The sequence below is a fragment of the Impatiens glandulifera genome, chromosome 3 (assembly GCF_907164915.1).
Source record: "Impatiens glandulifera chromosome 3, dImpGla2.1, whole genome shotgun sequence".
Classification (NCBI taxonomy): Eukaryota; Viridiplantae; Streptophyta; class Magnoliopsida; order Ericales; family Balsaminaceae; genus Impatiens; species Impatiens glandulifera.
In genome coordinates, this window is record NC_061864.1 from 8919561 (window position 1) to 8944615 (window position 25055).

The following is a 25055-nucleotide window of genomic DNA, read 5'->3' on the forward strand; positions in this document are numbered from 1 at the left end:
TTCACAACCTAATCACATATTTTATTATTATTAATTTTTTTCTATTACAACCTAACATTTAAAAATAATAAAAAAAATAACACAACCAATTGACCAAGGTCCATAAAACAACCAACCAACAATACAAATAAAATTCTTGCCAATGAACAAGACATTCAATGCCAAAATAAGATTTGTCATGAGCTTAAGTATAATTTTCACAGTTACAAGCATACCAAACAAAGAAAAGTTGTCGTATGTAACAATAATAAATTAAAAGAATGAACCCTAGATCGTAAACAAAATTTGTGTCGTATACAAAAATAATAATAAACAAAGTAACTCTAAACTATAAACAATAGATACTTATGTTGAAGTCCTCTAAATAAAATTGAATCTCTTCCAACCAATATCCCTTTAGACGAATATGTTAATTCCGATATAAAGAGAAACATTACTCAACTTGTGAAGAAGAGTAATTCACACTCAAGAACAATTGTTTAAATCCAATTGAAACAAACCACAACTATCTACCTCCTAAAAGTTATTTTGAGACTTAAGGTCAACAAACAAAAATAAAAAATTGAAAAAAAAAATTGACTTAACAAACCAAGTTCACTAGTATAGACGGTAAAGTACAAGGAGTAGGCACTAAGATCATTTGTTATCGGATCTCACCTGTTCCGGTGTTCTTTCTTAGAGTTAAACATATTTTTACTGATTTGCTTCGATAGAGTATGAAAAATTAGTAGCAGATGATTCAGATCAGTATAGTACTTTTTATAAAATATTTAATAATAAATTTATTTTGAGTTCTACATCAAGTACGGAAAATCATATCAATCTTATTCGTCCCATCACAAGGCATCACAAGGCGACAAATCAAAATTAGAAATGTGTATAAAATGAACAATTTATTTAACTCATATATCCTTATGAAATTATTTTTTAGATGTGTATGAAATGTGTATAAAATGTACAATTTATTTTGACTTTCTACATTCAAATATATATGTATATATATAATTGATTTAACTTAAATATTCTTATGACTTGTAATGTTTTATAAACATTTTTTTTTTTTGTAAGTAGACAATTTTATATATATGAATCAAACTTAAAATACTATAATTTTTCTTTGTAATAACTTATTAAAATAGTTTTAAAAACCTTGATCTTTTATGTATATGTTGGTATAACATTTCTTTTACTAGTGAAAATCCTTTTATTAGGTATATTTATTTTAATTTAGTAACTTGAATACAATGAAAATTTTAATTTCGAATTAGAATTTGGATACAATAATATTAATTTTTTTGATATGGTTCATTTATAATAAAAAACAATAAGATTTGTTTAAGCAAAATTACATAAATATGATAAGAGAAAAGATAAAAAAAAAAAAAAAACATGAAAATGAGACCAAAACAAAAACAAGTCATGACCAACATATAATTAATTGAGCTAGAAGAGTTTTAAAACTCATCAACTCTCCCAATAAATGTGAAATATTTTTACAATAATAATCTTTATGAATAAAAATAATATACCAAATAATATTATTCAAAATTATGATACAAATATAATAATTTGAAAGTATTAGCTTCATTTAGGGTGTAGAGTTTATCATCCAACAATAATAATAATAGTATGCACCAAATGAAAGGAAGGAAAGAGAAAGAGCAATCAAATTATCCATCATTAAATCAATAACTAGATCCATGACATGAAAGAAGGAGAAAGAACAATCAAATCCATCATCATCAAACCAATAACTCAATCCATGAAAGGAAGGAAGAAAGAAGAAAGAGAAATCAGATCCATGAAAGGAAGGAAGGCGAAAGAGAAATCAAATTCATCGTCATGAAACCAATAACTGGATCTATGAAAGGAAGATCAAATCCATCATCATCAAACCAATTAATTAATAGCATCCAGTTTCCAACAGGGAGGGTAGGGTTTGGTTTGGTTGCAATTCCAGCCGGGTAGCTATGCGCTTTCTTGAGAGGTTGAAGAAACTGACTCATCATCATCACTTTCATGTGACAGTGAAGAAACTGACTCATCATCATCATCACTTTCATGATAAGGGGATGATGAAATTAACTCGTCAGTACTTGAGCTTTCTTGAGACCTTGAAGAGTACTCACTACTTGATGATGATAATGATGAGTTTTCTTCATAGGGTGGTGAAACTGACCAGCCATCACATCTTCTCCATGTTTTGCTGCAAAAAAAAATATATCATTTGTAACAAATTAACATGCATGCTTTTAATTTGACAGTTATTAATAATTGATGATCTTATTATAAAATGAATTAATTACCTTCTAGTTGACTTGAGGTGATGGACCTCAACTAGTTGTTCCTGGAGGGAGATGAGATTGGGAACATGAATAAATGCTTTTGATTCAAAATTCTGAGATGGAAACCCATTTCTCCTCACAATCCTCCTCTCAACTAGGTTATATGTAAGCAAATCATATTCAGCAACGTAAATCAACACATCTGTCTTAGCACTGTTCATATATTTCACAGGAAATGAACCTGCAGTCCAAAGAAAGTATGGAATCTCCAAAACAATCTCTCTCACCCACGATTCACGAACCCCATATTCCTTCATCACCCAAACATCTAAGCTTTCTTCATCTGGACTCAACACACAAACACTCAAGCAACCTTCGAAGACACAGATGCTTACTACATCCACTCTATCCCTCTCTTGCCCCCCCTCAAAAGGACCCGGCAAATCTATTTTCTTATATGTTTCATTGTCAAAATCGAAACAAATCATGTGATCATATTTATAGATAGACCGACCCTCATTTTGTATCCAATGCAAAGACCCATTCAGGAAAGTTGAAAAACAGCATGTGAACTCATCAATTGGAGCGTTTTCAATTCTCCTCCAATGAGAAGAAGAAGAAGAAGAGGAGGGAGGGGTACCCAATGTGTAAATATCCGTAAGAAAACTTTTCTGACCAATTGAATTTCGAGACTTTGTCAACTTTATCACCTTGTATTTACCAGACAGCGGACTGTAGCCTAATCCGAACCCGACCCACACATTCAATTCTCTCTCTCTGGTCATGCGATTGGGAATAAGAGTATATTCCAGAGTAAGTGGATTCAAGACGCAGACGTCTTCGAAGGAGTAATACCGTGGTCTCAGGCATAGCAGGCCGCGGCTGGAGTTGACGATTTTCATAGTGGAGAGTCCAGCGAACCTGAATTTGACCTGGTGAGCTTGTTCGTCGTCGTAATCGACGAGGGTCATCTTGTTCGAGCCAGGAGCCCATAGAATGAGCTCGGGAGTGGATCTTGAGAGCTGTAAGAGGGGGAATTCGGAGTCTTGAGAGATGACATATAGAAATGATTTGCAGACAGACCTGCAGAGAATGACAGATTTGATCGGAAGTCGGGAAATGATGTCGACCAGGATTTGGTTCGGCAGGTCGGCGATTGAAGGAAAACGGCCCATAGATTTCTCCGCCCTGTCGTCCATCTTGCTGCTGCTAGCTGCTGCCGCCGCTGCTGCTTCCTTTAGCAAGCCAAAAAGAAACACATACTTTCTCTCTCTATATGTCTGTCTATCTATCTATATATTATATTTTTGGAAACCTAATATTAACCTAAAATAAATAAATAAAACATTAACCTAACTGGCAATTTAAATACAACAGAAGAAAACTTTAACTACCAACCTCCAATCTAGTTGTATTGTTATTTGGGAAAGAAACAAGAAAACCTAAATTCTATGGAGATCTAAATAAAGTCATCAAAATTATATCACATACAAAATATTAAATCTTTTACATGATAAAACACATACTTCCATCTTCTAGAAATTCAAGTATATTTAGAAAATAAAATTATAAAATTTCAAAACACTTTAAAAGGGAGTTGGACTATCACATTTTCTTTCTCACAAGTATGAAACATTCTTATTTTATTTTATAAATTCTTAAAAAAAAATATATATTTTTTTTGTAAATTACTTTATTTAAAAGGTTTTTCTAAACTCGGGTCGAGTTCGGCTATATATCCTTACTAATTTCAAAATTTTCAATAACAATATTTTGTACAAAAATAATAAAATAGTTTGTGAACTATTAGAATATGAACTCCATATTTGTAGTTAAAAATAGACAAACTAACTTTGATTATTCAAGTGACAAGTTTTATTGGAGGTCCAAAACCAAATAGAAGTAACTGATGTAAACATCACGTGAGAATGAATGATAATGATTGTATATCGACAAATTTTAATACATGAAACTAAAGATGTTATAGTGAAAAAACAGGACTTAACAAAACATTCTACGAAAAAAACTTGTAACATAATTCCCATATAGTTGTTGCTTTCACTCTTTTTTTTCAAAGATAAAGTCATGAGTTTGATGTGATGTGAAAACTAGAAGAGAAGGGTTTATTGAAAAAGACATTTCTTGACTAAAGAAGTTACAATGTTTACAATTTGATTATCCATATATATCAAGAAAAAATATTTTGAACAATTTGACAAGAAGCTGATTAAAAATGTATTTATTTATTTGGGAACTTATGATTTATAGGAAATTCAAATGCTAATTTTTTATTTGTCTATTTTGGATTCATATAGTCAATATGCTATTTGAAACAAATTATTATAATACAAAATCACAATAATAAAATGTAATTTAATCATTCTCAAATAGATAATATAATCTTAATCAAGATTCAAACGAAAGAAAAATCTTATTCAAGAAACCTACTTTAATGGTATATATATGATATGCATATTGTACTCCTTCCATTTGTTTTTGATGTGTTTTTGTAAGGAATAACATAACTCTCTTCATGCATGCAATATTTCCAAGAAAACAATAAATGAACGCCAATCTAAAACCTAACTCTCTCTCAAGGGGAAAGAAGCAAAATCTTATAGATTCTTTTTGACTTTTCTATGTAAACGACAAAAACGAGGTCTTAAACACGTAAACAAACTAATGATATTGTATTAAAAAAGAAATGACCTTGTTCGGATTAATACTATTTGAATAATCAATTAATTGAGTTTTTTAAATGATCTAGTTCGAATTGAAATAATTAAAAATTGAGTTAATTGATAAAAAAAAATTAAAGAATGTTAATATATAATATTATTATTTTAAATAAAATATTTTATTTGAAGTTGAGACATAATCTATAACATATATAAAAGAAGTTCTACATATTCAAATACCTAAAGGAATTCCATGTACATAATATAAAGTTAATTTTCTATTATAAAGAAAAAAATTGACCATTTTCTTTAATCAAAGTCAATTTTGTATTACTTATTTATTGCACAAAGATATACTTCGATTTTAAGTTCTACAAAAAAATGTTAATAAAAATGTTATTTCAAAAATATATTTGGACAACATTTAAAGCCTTTTCCTTATTAAAATGACTTTCAATTGAACTATTCTAACCTATAGAGTTAGAATTGTTTATTTTAATTTTTTTTGTTCAGTTTATGGGTTTTATTTAACTATCCTTGTTTGGGTACCACAAATCTATATGTGTAAAGATCTTTCATTTTGTATGGTATTTATGTACAGTGTATGATATTAGATATACTTAGATGGAAAACGTTATGACCGAATAATATAGATGCCTTCAGTAGATTTAGTTTATATAAATCTTTAAAGTTTTGTTTAGAAAGAGTTTTATTATCACTCAGTCCTTTTACCAACCAACCTTACTGTTTAATTGAGTAAAAGATTGAACTGTATCAATCTAAAATGAATATTATAAATGTGTAAAATTCCTAACTGGTTATGCATATCTAGCATAGATAATTGGAACTACACAGGAACAATAATCAATGTTAGAGCCATGGAGTGACAATTTTAGTTTAAAATTTGTAAAATCAGAATTTAGATATAATATTAATAGTACACATAATTTTCTTTTCAAATCAGTAAAATCAAAATTTTAAAACAACAATTTGGAAGTATTAACTTCAATTTAGGGTTTAGGGTTTTATGATCATATAATAACAATAATAATATGCACCAAATGTAAGAAGAAAAACTAATAATTAATCCATCATCAAACCAATAATCAATCCATCATCACCAAATTAAATAGCATTGGTCATTAATTATATGTCTAAGTTGTCTATCCAAAAGGGGGTATTATAAGTTATAACAAAAGATTGGGTACACTCAGCTGTATTTCCAACATGCCTGTAAATATATGCTTTCTTCAACATGATAGAAAAATGCAGTACCAAATTCCAGCCAGCTATGTGCTTTCTTCATAGGTTGAAACTAACTTGTCATCACTTCTTCTCCATGCTTTGCTACAAAACAAAAGTACTTCCCATCACTGCTTGCTAACATGAATAACATAAATCTAAATCTAAATTTCTTTTTCTTTTTCTTATTCTAATGGCATGGCTAGTTAAACCATATATATATGATTGTGAATTTGTTCAAGCTCTAGAGACTTATACTACATGTATTTTCTTCAATATTTCAACCAAATCTAAAACTTTTGCATTCCAAATTAGTGATTCTTGACCTCATGCACAAGACTTTCCCTCTAATCAAGATTTTGATTTTGAAAGTTCTCCAAATAAGACCCATTACCTAGTGATATTTATAACTAGACTCAGTTTGGATTGTTCTCTTGTGAGTTGTGAGCCACAATCATTCAAAGAAACTTCCAAGAAGAAATATTGGCTAAAAGAAATGAAAGAACATGAATTATCTACAATTGTGAAAAACTGAACATGAGAACTCATAGACTTACCAAAATCGCAAAAAGTACTCTCGGTTAGAAAATGGATTTATGTAACAAAGGCATCTTTGAAAAATAAAAATAAATTAAAAACTCAAGACTACAAATTAAGAGAAATGTTAAATATTAATATTAATTTAGACGGTAATATTGGAAGTTGATTATCTTGTCTTCAATGAAAGATGAAGACTTATTATCATTGGAAGATATAAACACATTGGAAGAAGAAGTCATAATGACATTATAAAATGATGATGTTTAGAAGACATAATGACATTCTAAAGGGAGAAATAAAGGGACTAAATCTTTTTTCTATGAAACATCTTCTTAGGATCTATCTAGTCAAATCAAAAGTCTCCAAACTCACCTCCAAGTGTCTCATACAAACATATGTGAATCCTAACCTTACATAAGGTAATAATATTTAGAATAGGTTCACTTACATAAGGTAATAATATCTAAAACAAAATCCTAACCTTATTTTGAATTTATTATCTTGTGAGATTAGATATCATATCTAATAATTCTAACTAAAGTTTTACTTACTTTAATGATGGTAAGCACACTCATAAGGTACATTTAAGAGATTGATCCAAATTGATATTAGCATTTGTTATAATTAGGCATGAAAACATGTGCATGAAGAACTCCTTTATAGGTTGAACTTCTATCTATCTTTTGTAAGGCTAGTAGTTCCTTGAGGAATTCAGAATAAGAAGCAAATAAAATAAACAATTGACGATGGGAACATGAATATTAATTACCTTCCAGTTGGCTCTAGGAGATAGACATCATCAGCTGCTCCGGCTAGTAGTTCCTTGAGGGATCGCATGATGGGAACATGAATCAATGCTTTCCATTCATAAACCTCAGATGGAAAGGTATTGAGCTTGACAATCTTCTCCTCCAGCAGGTTGTATGTCATCACAACATTATTAACAATAAAAATCAATACCTCTTCCTTGTTATTGTTGATCATATACTTGACCGGAAATGAAGAAACAATAGGTCCAGGCAAATAAAACGGTGACAATTCCACCACAATCTCTATGAACCATGATTGAGGAACACCGTATTCTTTCATCACCCAAACATGGGTGCTTCGGTCATCTCTCAACACACTTAGACTCAGCCGACCTTGAAAGGTACCGAAGCTAACCACGTTCACAATATCCCTCTCTACCGCTATGTCAAAAGGAGGAGGCAACCTCATTTCTCCGAATTCTTCTTTATCAAAATCAAAATAAACCAAGTAGTCATAGGAATAGAAAGATGTACTTTCATTCATCAACCAGTGCAAAGATCCACCCAGGATGGTGGAAAAACAACCAGTGAGTTCATCCATTGGAGCATCTTGAATTCTCCTCCAAGAAGAAGAAGAAGAAGAAGAACAAGGGTCTCCGAGTGTGTAAATCTCAGTAAGAAAACCTCTTTGACCATTTGAACTACAAGACTTATAGAGTTTTATCAGTTTGTATTTATCAGTCATAGGACTGAACCCTAATCCGGCCCACACAGTAACAAGATGTTCTCTCTCCCTTATCGCCGGGGGATTCTGGATTTGGGTGATTTCAAGAGTAAGGGGATTGAAGACGGAAATGGGTTGGGAGGAAAACAGTGGACGGAGGCATAGAAGGCCTCGGGCGGAATTGACGATCTCCATACCGAAAGGTCCTTCGAACCAGAAATCGAGCTCGTGAGCTCGGTCGGCGTCGGAGTCGATGAGAACCATCCTTCTGGAGTCGGGAGTGAATAGCATGAGCTCAGGTGGGGATCTTGAGAGGTGTAAGGGGGGGAATTCGGGGTCTTCTGAGACTAGAGAGAGAAAGGATTTGGATACGAACCTACAGTGTGTCAGGGATGTGATTGGTAGCCGAGAAAGGATATCCACCAGAATCTCGTTCGGTAGTTGCTCGATTGAAAGAGAACCGCCGACACCTTCGGAATTAGGGTTTAGAGCCTGCTCTTCCATCTTTGCTGCTTCTGCTGCAGCTGCTTCGTTAGCTAAAAGTGACCCGCCGACACCTTCGACGTCGACCGTCTTTTCGGAATTAGGGTTTAGGGCCCGTTCTTCCATCTTTGCTGCTGCAGCTGCTTCGTTAGCTAAAAGTGACCTGCCGACACCTTCGACGTCGACCGTCTTTTCGGAATTAGGGTTTAGAGTCTGTTCTTCCATCTTTGCTGCTGCAGCTGCTTCGTTAGCTAAAACCATTATTTTCCTTCACAATCCTAATAAAGGATGATCAACACTCTTTCTAACCAACCAAATTCACTAACATGCTCCACACCTCTTCTCTCCAACGGTTAGTTTCAAAATCTCACAAAATATTCAAATAATAATATTAATTAATTCATTAAATAAATAAAATAAGTGTCAACTAGGCAAAATGTATAATACTACATAACTTCATGCATGCCAAATTGCCAAAGAAGCTATAGTATATATGTAAAATAACAATAGAAAAGGAACCTCAATCCCCTAGACAAACATCACAATTCCAATACTTAGAAATCTTACCCGAAATGCGAAGAAGAATACTATAATGACTCGACGGAAAGAAACGTTACTATAATTTAAAAGAACTATAATTAGATTTCTCATTATTGTGATACATTTAAATAAGTTTTCACGCAATCGTACATATAAATACACATGTAACTGCTTTGTGTCGGGATTTGTGTCGGGATTGAAACAATGTTATTTAATTGTGAAAATAAAACATCGAAAAATATTTTAGCAAAAACGAGAGAAATCTTGTAAAAATAACTTTTGTAACTAGGTAGTTCTATACTGTATTTAGAGACAAGAGATCTGAAAGAACTTTCTAAATTTTTCCTTTTAATTACTTGTTAAAAGAATTTTAAAATATGGAAAATAAAATAAAATCTTGTATCATATATGTTTACATACAAATTTATAATTAAAAAATCTTCAACATATTCAAAACCCAAATGAATTATTGATTTAGTAAATAATAGAAATTATTAATATTATATTCTAGAGAAAAAAAATAGTCACTTCAAGACAATTTTGAACATTACAATTTTTCATAACTAAGAGCATATTTTTTTTTTACTGAAAGATTTATTTCTTATTAATCAATAGCACTCCCCTCCCCCAAAAAAAACCTGAATGTGTAATGGGCAACATTTAGTAGTAAAAAACATATACCTACAAAAAGAAATACATGAAGGGGTACAAAAAAAGAGATCCCCAAAACTTTAATGTAAATTAAAGTAGGCAATTTTGAGCTAGTGAAGTGATTGTCTTAAGCCTCTTGTGGGTTTGATGTTGTCAAAGGGGTCAATTAACAAGAATACAAATAGTGCTTTATGTGAGACATTCCATTCTAATAAACACAGGATCTCACGGATCAAAAGTACCCTATCTTCGATTTTGTTTTATGGAGATGATGTATGATCTCCCTTACCATAATATTATCATCTGAAATTTTCATATTTGCAATAAAATCACTCTTGTGTTCTAAGAACGCCAACACGATTATTTCGTGATATTATGCAATGACGTGATAAGAAATTTTTTAATGTTAATTACTTTTATACTTTATTAATAAACTCATCACATATATATGATTATTTCGTGATGTTCACGTCTTATGAATACATTTAATGTTGATCACTATTTTTTATATGTTATTAATAAAGTTATCACATATATAATTATTTCATGATGGTATGCAATGACAAGCCATGAATACATTTAAATGGTGATTACTTTTATAAGTTATTAATAAAGTCATCATATTATTTCGTGATTGTATGTAATGACGTGTTATGAATATATTTAATGTTAATTACTTTTATACATTATTAATTAAGTTATCATATATATATATATATATAATTATTTTGTGACGTTATGTAATGATATGTTATGAATACATTTAATCACATTTAATTTTTGTTGGGATTTGTTATGAGACTAAATGTGCCTATTACCAAGATATCGTTTTTTGGTTAGAGTGTTATTAATGGAGGTATTTTAACTCATAAAAAAATTAAGTGTAAGTGTTTTTATCCTAGTGAGTCAATGTTATATGTGTTACAAGGAGAATGAGTCGGCTTGCACCTTTTTTACATTTTAATCTGTGGTTAAGATTTGGAACTTTTTCAGACATTGACCAAGGTTAATTTGTTATGCTAAAGTTCATTTGTTGTTGGGAGGTTTGGGGGTGTAGGGAGCCAAATTGGCTCGTTTGAAACGGTAGATTTTTATCTCGTTATTTTTTTTTTTTGTGGATTATTTGGTTGAAACGAAATTGGATAATTTTCGACAACTATAGACGACAGAGAAAATGTCTATTTAAAAAAATATATTATTACGGTGCTGTCTCATTTACTCTTTTTTTTTTATAATTAATTTTCTCAATTTATTTGTTCTTTTTCTTCTGAAAAAACAAGCACCCATTTCAAGGAATTGAAAATGAAAGGAAAGAGTAAGAGTAAGAGAAATCAATCCATCATCAAAACAAATTAAAAGTTCATCCGGGGAGATATGTACGTAGAATTAAAAGTTTCAACAAGACTTTAAAAATATAATTTGCAAGTAAACATATTTTCCATGATTTTTACCGAGATGATGGAAATGACAAGTCCCTACATATTCTCCATGCTTTCCTGCAAAGTGAATTATACATCATTTGTTTTCTAATTAATTACCAATTGATCAAATAACTTTTACTAAATTACTAATAATTAATTATTACCTTCCAGTTAGGCGATGGACCTGGGCTCCGACGACTAGTTCGTTGAGGGACAGCAAGATAGGAACATGATTCAATGCTTTTGCTTCATAATCATCATTAGGCCTCCACCCAGTAAACTTAATACAATTCACAATCCTCCTCTCAAAGAGTTTATATGTAAAGATACCATAATCAGCATTAAAGAACAACACATCTTCCCCGTCATTAACATAATTCACCGGAAATGAACGGTGAGACAAGAAAAAGAGCGACGTATCCACAACAATCTCCCTCGCCCACGATTCACGAACACCGTACTCCTTCATGGCCCAAACATCTAAACTTTTATTTGAATTGAGCACAAATACACTCAACCAGCCTTCAAACACTCCGAGGGTAACCATTTTCATGTGTTTTCTATCTCTCCCGATGTCAAGAGGAGGAGGCAGAGCTACTTGTCCGTATTTCTCATTATTGAGATCGAATGAAATCATGTAACCATAAGAATTGTATATAGTTATTCCAACCTGCTCGTTTATCATCCAATGCAAAGATCCGTTCAGGAAAGTAGGAACGTAGTCATTGTACACAACCATTGGAGCATCTTGAACTCTCCTCCAACTAGGGGTTCCCAGTGTGTAAATCTCAGTAGTAAGAAGAGGTGGGTTATTGCCATTTAGATTCCATAGCTTTATTATCTTCAGCACCTTGTATTTATCGGAAATTGGACAGTACCCGAATCCGTAAGACAGAACAGAGTACTCTTTTATCCCTTTGACGGAATCCGGGATGAGGGTAAATTCCAGAGTAAAGGGATTGAAGACGCAATGGGGTCCTGAGTAACAATACGGTTGAAGGCATAGCAGGCCGCGGGTGGAGTTCAAGACCGTCATAGCGAACGGTTCGTTGAACACGAGGTCGAGCTCGTGGGCTCGATTGGCGATGGAATCGACGAGAATGATCTTGTCCGAGCGGGGAGTGCATACGATGAGCTCGGGAGAGGCGGGTTTGGAGAGGTGTAAGAAGCGAAATTCGGGATCTTGGGAGATTATTGAGAGGAATGATTTGCAGACGCATTTGCAGTTAATGAGAGATTTGATCGGAAGATGAGAAAGGATATCCACCAGGATTTCGTTCGGTAGATTGTCGATTGAAGAAGAAGAAGAAGAAGAACAAGTTCTTTCATCTTCATCTTCTTGAAGGTGTTCTTCCAGTTCCATCTATTCTTGAATTAATCTCTTCAGCAATATTGTGTATCAAGAATAAGATTTTGCTTTGTTTCAGCTGGTATTTAAGACTAATTTTTAATTGTTTTCAAGATTCAAACTTTCATATTTTTAATTATTTGATTTTTTTTCTTAAATCAACGTTATAATTAAGAGACTTAGAAATTAATAGATTCAAGCCCTTATAAGATTTTCTACAAAATTAATAGATTCAAGCCCTTATAAGATTTTCTAAAAATTGTATTTTACTTAGATTCTTTCATGTACAGTCTATTTGATAGAGTAACTTTTTTTTTTTATTTTGCAAAATATTTGTTTTAGTATAATAGAAAAATTATTTTTTCATTCACTTTTTTTTTTAAAAAATTTATCTAATTAAATCACACTTTTTTTTTATACTAAACATTAAGAAAACCACTCTTTAATTTTAAATTTATTAATTTTTAAAATTGATTATAATTTTGACAGTAATAATCATAAAATAACAATTTTAACAAAGTTCAAACATGTTTTTATATAAAAATAATATTTTTTTAGAAAATATACAAATTTTTTTGATTTATTTAAATAACCCAAAAAAATCAAATATCATTTTACTCCCCTTATTATTAATCAAACCACTTAATTCATTAATTAAAATACTAAAATATTCTTTATTTTAAATTATTATTTATATATATTAATATCCTTTAACTTCTTTTTCTAAACTATTATATATATATATATATTTTTTTTTAAATCTTCACCTCTATTTTAAACTATTATATATATATATATATATATATATATATATATATATATATATATATATATATATATATATATATATATATATATATATATATATATATATATATATATATATATATCCTTTAAATTCTTTTTAAAAAAAAAATCATCTCTTCAAAATCATTCCAATAATATTTCTCTCTATCTCTAATTAAATTATTCAAATAACTTATAACCTTCACTTTCTACTATTATATCATAGTATACTATTATATCAATATAGTAATTAGACTAAGATTTCACCATCATTTTCTTCTTAACCTCATTCAACCTAAAATAACGTTAAATATTATTATGAATTTGATAATCTTAGAAATATATATGGTATCTTAACTATAATGAAAGATTAAGACTTATTGTCTTTTGAAGATTAAAATATGGTGACATTGAAAGAAAAAAATAACATTCAAGAAGATTAAATTGGAAGTATCATACCACTTATTCAAAATGATTTTTTCTGTTGGTGGAAGGAATATTGAAACTAATTGACAAAAAGAAAATTATTATTTTGGCAACTATTGAAATGAAGAAGAACTTATTTCCTCACAAGTATGTTTCCAATTAAAAGTGAGCATACACTAGACATTTGATGAATCCATCAACAAACAAATTAATATCGCTAGATTTTTTGGATGAAAAAAGTTAATTGAAATTGTGAGAGAAAAGAAGTTCAAGTTGACTTGGAAAGTTGGAATCATGTCATTAATTTGTTGATCCAATTGCATTCCAAACTAGTGCATCTCTACATCCTATATTAAGACTTCAATTTGTTGGGATCACAACAATTCGTTAATCCAATTGCATTACAAACTAGAGATTCTCTAACTCTTACATAAGACCTTTCCTAAAATCAAGATTTTGATTTGAAAAGTTCTCTAGGTAAGACTAAATTAGTTAGTGACACTTATAACTTAACTCAACTTGGATAGTTCTCTTCTGAGTTGTGAGCTACAATCATTCAAACAAGCTTCACAAGAAGAATTAATATTTTTCTAAAAGAATTCATCTTCGTCGTATGGAGCAATTGAGGCGGCCAATGCATTCAGAGAAGGTATCTGGATCGGCTTGGAAATGCTCATAATCGATATCAATTCCGTCAAGGTTATACTGTTGTATGATCGCGGTTAGGGATCAGACGGATGGAACCCATGAATTGATTGAAGAAGGGTTGAAATAGGCACTTCCATCACCCACGCTGTCGCCGCACAAGCTTAGGGCTACCTTTATGTTTTGGTGGCTCCTCAATCTGGGCCAGCCAGGGCTATAGCCCACCATAGCTTTTGGTGTAGCTACACCCTGGATGGTGGTTGATTACAATCCGTTGAGACATCAGGAATGCTCTGCATATCAAATGCGTACGACTACTCTGTCTTTATATGGAATCCATCAACGAGAAAATCTATAGAACTAACTTACATATCCGTTGAGGTCCCAAATCTGTCTAACTTTCGTCCACATTGTTATTATGGATTTGGTTATGATAACACCAACAAAGATTACAAGGTGGCGAGACTTGTGTTGCTTCGAGACGATAAAGGAAACGTTGCAGATTATGAGGTTAAGGTTTATAGTTTGAGTTAAATTTGTGGCAAAGATCAGAAAAGTTTCCCAATCAATATCCTAAATTCAAAAGAATTGTAAATTCCATAGCTGGTGGAGCTATGCATTGAGTGTCAAGAGGGGTGGACAACAAATATTCCATTGATGCCATTGATTTTAGGACAGGGGAATGAATATGGGGAGGGGAGTGAATTTTGGTCAAAATTGATTTCAATAGAACTATTTCCTATCCAGATTGTTAGAACTATTGCTTATTCAAAAAGTGGTAGGAAAGTACTGTTGGAGATGGATTATGAGGTATAACTTAATTGAAACAGAGGTCACTTGAACAAGATATCAGGTTTCAAGCTAGGAATAGGAAAAATTGATTTATACAGTATGATTGATACTAACAACATTTTTATGTTTTTTTGTTACATACAACGAAAGGAGGAGATGGTGCATGTAGTGATCAACAGAAGAAGTGGGGAAGTCTGATTTGGAAACATGCTTTATTATTGCATACTAAAAATATGGAATGACTTGTTTAATATATATATAACATTTAGAAAATCTATAACTCATCATATTAGAAATTTTCAATTATTGCAAATCTCAAATAATTTTTTCGTTTTCCATAATTAAAGATTTGAATTTTGAACTTAGAATTAATCTGGTAAAAAAAGGTAAATATCTTTATTTTGAAAAAAAGTTTCATCTGCCTAAAATTTTCCACAAAATTAGTAAAATAAAAATTTAACATGTAAATCAAACGCGTTTTCAGACAGATTCTCAAAAAGGAGTTCGTTGGTCACACATGAGGAAAAGCATCAACACTATGTCTCACGTCCGTCAAATTGACGGTCTCTCCTACAAATATCTTGATCATAAATTATAAATATTTTACAAATTTTATTCGTCTATCAAAGTTAAAATATATCTCCATAAACTAACTGATCTGGGCATAGGCAGGATTGTGTTTATCATCTCTGTCTCATTTTATATCCAAGTTTTTTTACTATCATCCTTGTCTTGTTCGGTTTTCGGGAATCACCGCGGGGCATTGTCATACCCTCCAGAGCCGGCCCCGAGGTTTGGGTTGACCCAGCCCCCAGTAGAAAAAAAGTCGATATATTTTTTTGTTAACCTAAGTCAAGTTTAAAACATGGATAAAAAAATGTTTTGGTGAGGTTTGAACCCATAATAATATAAAATTTAAATTTGTATGTTGAACCACTAAACTAGACCATTTTATATTTAAAATTATAATAGATTTTAATAAATACCTTAATATTTTTAACAAGTGGGCTGCCCTAAGGAGTGGACTGCCCTAGCCCGAGGGCTTGCCGGGCTTACCCTAGGGCCGGACCGGGCCTGATACCCTCTTATCTAAAACAATTTCTTTCAAAAATTATATAAACTAATATTTTAATATTATATATTAAAATTTTATATTATTTAAAAAAAATATTTTTTCATAAAATATGAATAATAAATAAATATATTGATAATGTTTTATATTTAATTATGTTTATTAGTGTTTGGAATAGAAACATAGTGAGATCGGAGCGGAGTTGAGGCGGAGACACAAATAGTATCTCAGGCCCATTCCCATTCAGTTTCGGAGAAGAAAAAAATATGGGACAACGGATTAAGTATGTAGGCCGCCAACACACTTAATCATTTAACTAGGCGCAGAACTTGCAGTTTGACAGACTTGAACTCGGGACCTTCAGGTGAGAATATTCACTTCTTGTTGCCGCTAGACTAGAAGAGAGGATAAAAATCGTCCATAACGGGACAATTCAAATAAAAATCACAGAATAATAGTTTATAATTGTCCTTCATAATTTTATGCCATAATCTAAATCTAAGGGTAAGATATAAAAAATTGAAGTGTAAAAAATAAAATCGAACACGTGACATTTTGGTTTCTTAAGCCAACTATTACCCCTGCACTACCTTAAAGGGTTTGAAATTATTTAAAAAAAAATCATTGTGGGAACTTTTTCCTAAAAACTAATGAGAAGAATTCTAGAATGGATTGCTACATATGCAATACACTTTCACTACTGCTACTTTTTCTCAAACCATGGTATAAAATTACTCGATACTTCCACATATTATAGGTAACGTATGAGACATTTCTATTTTCTCCCGGGAATCTTTCGAATTACTATAGGACTCGTCTTACTGACATGATTTATCACTACTTTAGCGGTTTGGCTAGTAAGTTATTCGAGACTATCGAGTATTCTATTTTATGGAATTCAGAATATGGTAAAGTAGCTTCTAGATGGGGAACGGCTCCTTTAATGGGTCAAAACTTTCATAATCCCTTCCGAAGCAAACATCAATTATGATCGACCACACAAATAACTCTTCAAACTAAGAAATCCATCATCACCAAGATAACCAAAAAGATTGTAACATCCGATCAAGAAAACTAGAAATCAAATTCTTTAAAATTTATTTTCCGAGAAGACTAGTTAGATAATAATATAGAGTTACCAATATTATGAAATATATAATTTAATATTTGAATGATATAACGAGTAAATTTAATAATGACATATATTAATATGAAATAGTGATTGATAAATAACAATGACTAGATTTTAAAAATGAGAATCACACCATAAAAAAAAATGCAGTGAGCCAAGATGAGAACTATTGATAGAACACCGAATCAATCAAATTAACAACACAAATGTGGTCACCAAAGTCAAGTCTAGATCTGGAATCACAACCACGAAATTCAACTAATCAACAATAATAGAGTCTCGTTCCACTTAAATAGGAAATGAAAGAAAATATCAAGTAAGAGAAGAATTTTGACCCGTGGAGTTCAAAACGAACATCTTTTAGCTAGAGATATATCCGCAACTCCAGTGAATTGAGCTAGGAACTTTGAGTCAGTCCATATCCTTTATTTAGAACCAGAATCATGTTTAAAATCAGAAAGACAATCTAATATCCAGCCTCCAGTCCATTTTTTCCATTTATGCCTGCAAAATAAAAAAGTACTTATCCCATCATTGGTGTTGATATATAACATTGTTGTAGAATAGTAAATGGTTTTCTAATTCACTAATTGAATAAAATAAAATATCAATTTCTTCTTCATTAATTATTATTCTAATACTTAGACCATATATAGAAATGTGAATTTGTTCAAGTACTACAAAGTAGAGACTTACTTAAACTACCATGTATTTTTGTTTATTATTTATCTTCAACAAAATCTAAAATTTTATTGCAACTTCAAAACTCTAAAATATTTCAGTTACAAATTAATAAAAATATCAAAAAATTGAAAATAAATATTTTCAAGTTAAAGTCCACAATCATATTGTGAAATGAGACATGAAATCAATTTTTACATACAAATAAAGAAAGAAGGAGAGTCATACCTTGCATCAGTTATGAGATGGACCTGAGCTCCTTTTATTAGATCCTTGAGGGGTAGCAAGATGGGAACATGCATCAATGGCTTTAATATACCATTATGAAATGGAAGCTCATTCAACTTGACAATCTTCTTCTTAACGAGGTTGTAGGTAACCAAGGTTTGATCACCCATAAAATCCATTTCCACTTTCGAATTCTTATCACCCATAAACGCCAGTATCACTTCCTGTTTATCATTATCAACGTACTTAAGCGGAAACGCGCCATAAGACCAGGAATAGTTTGGAGTTTCCAACACCATCTCTTTAGACCAGGATGTACTAATCCCGTATTCCTTTACCACCCAAACCTCAACTCTTTTCCTATTAATCAACATGCATATGCTCAACTGGCCTTCAAAGACAAAGAGGTTAGCCACTAGCGTTTCATGCTGGTTCTGTTGCACAATATTGCGAAAAGGACCTGGTGGCATGGCTATTAATCCGAAATCTTCAGTATCAAAATCGAAAGAAAGCACGCAATCAACAGAATTCATTTTCACTATCCAATGCAAATATCCGTTCAGATAGATAGGAAATGATCGGTCGAACACAACCTCCGGAGGATACTCCTCAATTATCCCCCAAGAACTGGTAGAAGGGCTTCCGGCTGTGTAAACGGCAGCAATAGTAGTAGTACTATTATCTGATTCTCTATACTGTACCATCGCTATGGCCTTGTATTTATCGGTCATGGGACTGTACCCGAATCCGAAATGCACTGTATAAGATTTTTTTACATCTATCAGATCCATGGGAGGCGGGATGATAATGTATTCGTGAGTAAGAGGATTGAAGACGAAAAGGGATTTGGAGGAAAACGGTAGGTCGAAGCAAAGAAGGCCGCGGGTGGAGTTAACGGGCACGAGAGGACAAGATCCGTCGAACTGGATGAGATTGAGCTGGTGATATCGATCGTTGTTGTTGTTGTCGTAATCGACGAGAAAAAGATGTTCGGTGATGGGACATAGTATGAGCTCAGGAGGGGATCTAGACAAGTGCAATGGAGGGAATTCGGGATCTTGAGAGATTGCAGAGAGAAATGATTTGCAAACGCACCTGCACTGAATCACAGATTTGATCGGAAGCCGAGAAAGGATGTCGACCAGGATGTTGTTCGGCACTTGCCCGATTGAAGTAGTACTACTGCAGCCCACCGCAAGTTCTTTCTCCATCTTTGCTGCCAGCTTCTTCCTTACATACCGATTCATGTTTTCGCTTATAACTTAAACCCTAGCAGGAGCAGCAGCAGCTCTATTCAAATACTCAACTGCTTGCTTATAACTTAAACCCTAGCCGCAGCAGCTATATATATATTCAAATAGTCATCTTATAAGTTAAACCCTAGCTAGCAACTATTCAAATAGTGAACTACTTCACTTCATAACCTTTAGGAATGTCCGTCGTCCTCTCAGAAAGAAATTAAAAAAAAAAACGAACAAGTGGTGTATACTCTTTCATTTCTAACGAATAAATAACTACAATAGAAACGTGTAAATATAAGTATATTACGTGCGTGTCACGTATTATTATTAAATTCATAAAAAAAATTATCATAATTTATCAACTAATTTAAAATCATTTTATTCCATTTATTTATTTATTTTTATCATTATATATTTTATTTTTAAGTCTTTTATTTATTAAATATAAATTTACAATATTTATATCAAGCATGATTATTGAAATAATTTATATAGTATTTAGATTACCTATACTAAGAAAACAATATGGATTAATTTTTTATCTACTAATTAGATTGTATCTGTGTATAGATTTTTTATATATGTTGATAATGATCCAAAAAAAAAAAATTTAGTATATTTGTAAAAATCAATCACTAAAAATATTCTTAAGTTAACATTATTAAAAAAAACCTATATACCTAAACACTAAAAAGGGATATATATTCTAATACTAAGACATAAATTTTAGCAAGATTTAAAAACAATTAAAACTAAAAATGTCAACTCAAAAATTATTTTATCAAAGATTACAGTGCTGAAAAAATTTATCATGATAAGAATTTTTTAATAAAATAATTACAATATAACTTATATTATAATTTTAAAAAGTATAACAATAAACATATTAATTCAATATTAACATGATCTTAGAAATTACACCAAATAACAACAGAAATAAATCACTTTGATAATTTATAGAGACTAATAAAATAGTAAATTTTAAATAAGTCAATAATTTAATATTTAAATGAATTAAAGAGTAAATTTAATAATGACTTATATTAATTTGAAATGTTAATTGAAAGTAATAAGGATTATGTTAAGAAAATGAGAATCATAAAATAAAATAAAAATGCAGACTGCAATCGAGTGGTTCGAGCTGGTTAGATGGCTTGTGAGTAATAATAAATAATATTTTATTTATTTTAATATAAAAATATAAAATAAATATTTTTTCTTAAAAATATTTGAAAATTTAATTTTAGTTCAAGTTTTCAAGTCTTTAGTTAAATAGTCGACTCGATTTCAAACTCAAATTTATGAACTCGTTCGAGTTCGAGCTAATAAAAACTTAATCGAGTTAAGAGAAAAGTGAAGACAAGCGGACTTTTGCAGTACTAGAATATTGAATACTAAAACAAACTAATCAATCAAACAACACAAATATCGTCATTACCAAAGTCATGAAATAGATCTAGAATCACAACCACCAAATTCAACCACTCAACAAACAGGAGAGTATTGTTCCACTTAGATCGAAAATGAAATAAAAAAAAATATCCAATAAGAAAAGAGAATAAATGAACATTCCATTAGATTGACCAGGTTCGTACGACAGCTCAAGACGAACATCTTTTAGAGATATATCTGGAATTCCAGTGAACTAGGAAACTTTCGAACAACTCCTTTAGAAATCATAAATGCATTCTAGTTTTCAAGTTCCATCCATCTTTGCCATTTATGCCTGCAAAATAAAAGTACTTATCCCATCATTGGTGTTGAAGAATAGTAAATTGTGTTCTAATCCACCAATTGAATAACATAAATATATATTCTAATACTTAAACTATATATATAAATGTGAATTTGTTCAAGTACAAAGTAGAGACTTGAACTACATGTATTTTTGTTTACTATTTCAACAAAATCTTGGCACCTTCAAAACTATAAAATATTTTAGTAACAATAAAAAATATCACAAATTTAAAATAAAGTAAGCATATATATATATATAACGTGGATGGTTGTGAAATGAGAAATAAAGTCAATTCTTAATATACAAATAAAGAGAGAGGGGTTTGAAAGTAGTACAACTAGAAAAGAATTAACCTCAATTATTATGTTAGAGTCCATATCCTAATGATGAAATTCTAAACTTTGTAGCATAGAAAAACATTGAGAAAAAAAAATACTAATAACTATATCAAAATCTTTACAAATATGTTACATTTGAAAGAAAAAACAATAGATACTAACATTGTACGTTATATTGGCAACTGATCATGAGACATTCAACCCTTAATGTAAAGACATTTTTTTTAAATCAGATCGATCTTAGTAAAAATCTTTAAATTAGAGTGTTCTTAATGGGAAGTGAATCTAAGATAGATTATGTATATACCTTTATTTGAATCATATTATCTTATTAAGTTGCCTATCTAATAATTTCTAACCAAAGTTGATTAGTTTTGGCAAAATGAAAAAGGCATTTTACCTAAGAACTCTCAAGGTACATTTTAAAGTTTGAATCAAATTGATTACCATTTGGTTTGGAGTTGTTTTATTATTAATGGGAAATTGAGATATTGCACTAAAAATATATATATATATATATATATGAAATCATGTGCATAATTATTGTTATATATATTTTGCAAGGCTTAAAATAAGGAGGGTCATATATATACCTTGCATCAGTTATGCGACGGACATGAGCTCCGATGATTAGATCCTTGAGGGGGAGCAGGATGGGAACATGCATCAATGGCTTTAATCCACCATTTTGAAAAGGAAGTACATTCAAGTTGATAATCATCTTCTCAATTAGGTGGTATGTCACTATAGTTTTATGACCCATGTATGCCAGTACGATTGAATCTTTATCCTTGTTCAAATATTTGAGAGGGTATACACCTGAAGACCAGACATGGTATGGCGTTTCCACAACAATCTCTTTGGACCATGATTTGTCAACCCCGTACTCCTTCATCATCCATATGTCTACTCTTTTGTGATCGATCAAGACACATACAGTCAACAAACCTTCAAAGACAACAATGGTAGTCACGCGCTCATCAAGCTTTTTCTCTTCCACCTTGTCAAAAGGAGGCGGCGTGGCCATCTCTCTGTATTTTCCGTTATCAAAGTCGAAAGAAAGGATGTAATAATGAGAATTATTTGTGACTATCCAATGCAAAGATCCGTTGAGGTAGACAGGAGATGATCTGATGGAGAAAACCTGTGGAGCATCCTGAATTATCTTCCAATAACTAGAAAGGCCTCCGACAGTGCAAATGGCAGTAAGAGTTCTAGTAGTAGGAGTAGTACTATCAACTGATTGGATATAGTGACCGATGACTAAGACCTTGTATCTATGAGTGAGGGGACTGTAGCCGAATCCGAAATGCAGAGTATGAGATTGAAATTTATGTATCGAATGCATAGGAGTAGGGATGATAGTGTGTTCGAGAGTAACAGGATTCAAGACGACTAAGGGTCTGAGGGAAAACGGCTGGTGAAAGCATAGAAGGCCGGGGGTGGAGTTGAGGGGCTCGAGAGAATGAGATCTGTTGAGGTGGACGAGATTGAAATGGTGATATCGCTGCTCGTTGTCGTCATCGTCATCGACGAGATAAAGATGTTCAGATTGTATATTTTGTTGGTATAGCATGAGCTCGGGAGGGGATCTGGACAAGTGCAATGGAGGGAAATCGGGATCTTGAGAGATTGCCGAGAGAAATGATTTGCAGACGCACCTGCACTGAATCACAGATTTGATCGGAAGGCGAGAAAGGATATCCACCAGGATGTGGTTCGGTAGTTGCCAGATTGAAGTAGTAGTACTGCTCCCAGCAAGTTCTTTCTCCATCTTTGCTACCAGCTTCTTCCTTACTTGTCTATTCATTTTGTTTTCGCTTACAACTTAAACCTAGCTAGCAGCAGCCACCACCGGAAGCTTTTCAAATACTCAACTGAGCGCTTGCTTATAACTTAAACCCTAGCAGCAGCCACCAGCAGCAGCTATGCAAATAGTCAAGTGCTTATAACTTAAACCTAGCTTCTCTTGTTTATAACGTAAACCTAGCAGCTATTCAAATACTGAACTATTTCATAAACCTTTAGGAATGTCCGCCGGTCTATCTCAGAAAAAAGAAAAGCGACAAGTGGTGAATATCTTTCATTTCTAATGAATAAATAACTACGTACAATATACAATAGATACAATAGGATCAAAAGCATATTACGTGTTTCTTACGTCTTATTATTAAATTTATATAAACGTACCTTATTTATCCAAATAATTTTAAAATATATATATTTATTTTAAAATTATATACTTCTACAAAATTTATATCAAACATGATTATTGAAATAATTATAGTCCAATGATATGGGTAAACTATATATATATACACGTGAGCTTAGAGTTATTTATAATATACATATTTACTTTTAACACGTGTACCACGTTTGTTATATAAACAAGTATATCTCATTCTTATGAAAGATATTTAAATAAAAAATAATAATTGAGTTTAAACTTTAATAACAATTAATATATAACTATTAAATAATATATAAACAATGTTCATTCTGACTTATTTTTATTTTTTAAATTAATAAATGATTACAACAATTTGGGTAAAACAGTCTAAACAAATAAGTTCAAACATATTGAGATTTTTTCTCACTTAATTTTCTCATTCTCTATATATATCTTTTCTTATTTGATCATAATTATTGTGTGATTAGTTTGATTGTAAAACAGTCTAAATAAATAAGTTCAAATATTGAGATTTTTTCTCACTTAATTTTCTCATTCTCTATATATATATCTTTTCTTATTTGATCATAATTATTGTGTGATTAGTTTGATTAAGGTTGTACTTAATTTATTCGGACTCATTATTCATATCTTATTTTAATTTAGGATTGATTAAGCTTAAATGACTCAAATTTTTAATTTGTAATAATATTTAATATTATATATATATATATAATATTGTATATATTTAAATTTATATTTTTTTTTAAAATATTAATTATTTTAATATTTTTTATAAATCAATTAATATATAACTCACTATTTAGTTATATTTATAAATTTAAATTTGTTGTACATAACTTTTTTTCATGTCAAATTTTTATTAAATGATTTTTTATTAAATGGATCATTTTCAAAAATATAATAAATATAATATTTTTTATTTAAAATAATTTGAATTTTTTATTAGCTTAATTTAAATATTAATAAATCACTTAAATTAAAAATAATTTATTTTGAAAAAATTATATAAGTATATTATTTTCTATACATTTTATTAATATATTTTAAATTGAAATAAAATAAAAGGCTAAAATAAAAATTGAAATAATTATGTAATTAAATATAATGTAGTGTAATTGATT

The 25055-nt window shown here is 30.9% G+C and overlaps 3 protein-coding genes across 3 annotated transcripts; all 3 read right to left on the minus strand.

Moving 5' to 3' along the window:
* Positions 1-11473: 11473 nt before the first annotated feature.
* On the minus strand, positions 11474-12349 carry LOC124929655 (F-box protein At3g07870-like). Its single transcript, XM_047470057.1, has one exon. The coding sequence runs from the start codon at positions 12347-12349 to the stop codon at positions 11474-11476; it is 876 nt and encodes a 291-aa protein (XP_047326013.1).
* Positions 12350-17858: 5509 nt separating this feature from the next.
* LOC124929656 (F-box protein At3g07870-like) lies at positions 17859-19670 on the minus strand. Its single transcript, XM_047470058.1, has 2 exons — positions 18424-19670; positions 17859-17937 (listed from the first exon to the last, which is right to left on the minus strand). The coding sequence occupies exons 1-2, from the start codon at positions 19668-19670 to the stop codon at positions 17859-17861; spliced, it is 1326 nt and encodes a 441-aa protein (XP_047326014.1).
* A 1683-nt stretch (positions 19671-21353) lies between these two features.
* LOC124929657 (F-box protein At3g07870-like) lies at positions 21354-23514 on the minus strand. The gene is made up of 2 exons (XM_047470059.1): positions 22334-23514; positions 21354-21390 (listed from the first exon to the last, which is right to left on the minus strand). The coding sequence occupies exons 1-2, from the start codon at positions 23512-23514 to the stop codon at positions 21354-21356; spliced, it is 1218 nt and encodes a 405-aa protein (XP_047326015.1).
* Positions 23515-25055: the final 1541 nt, after the last annotated feature.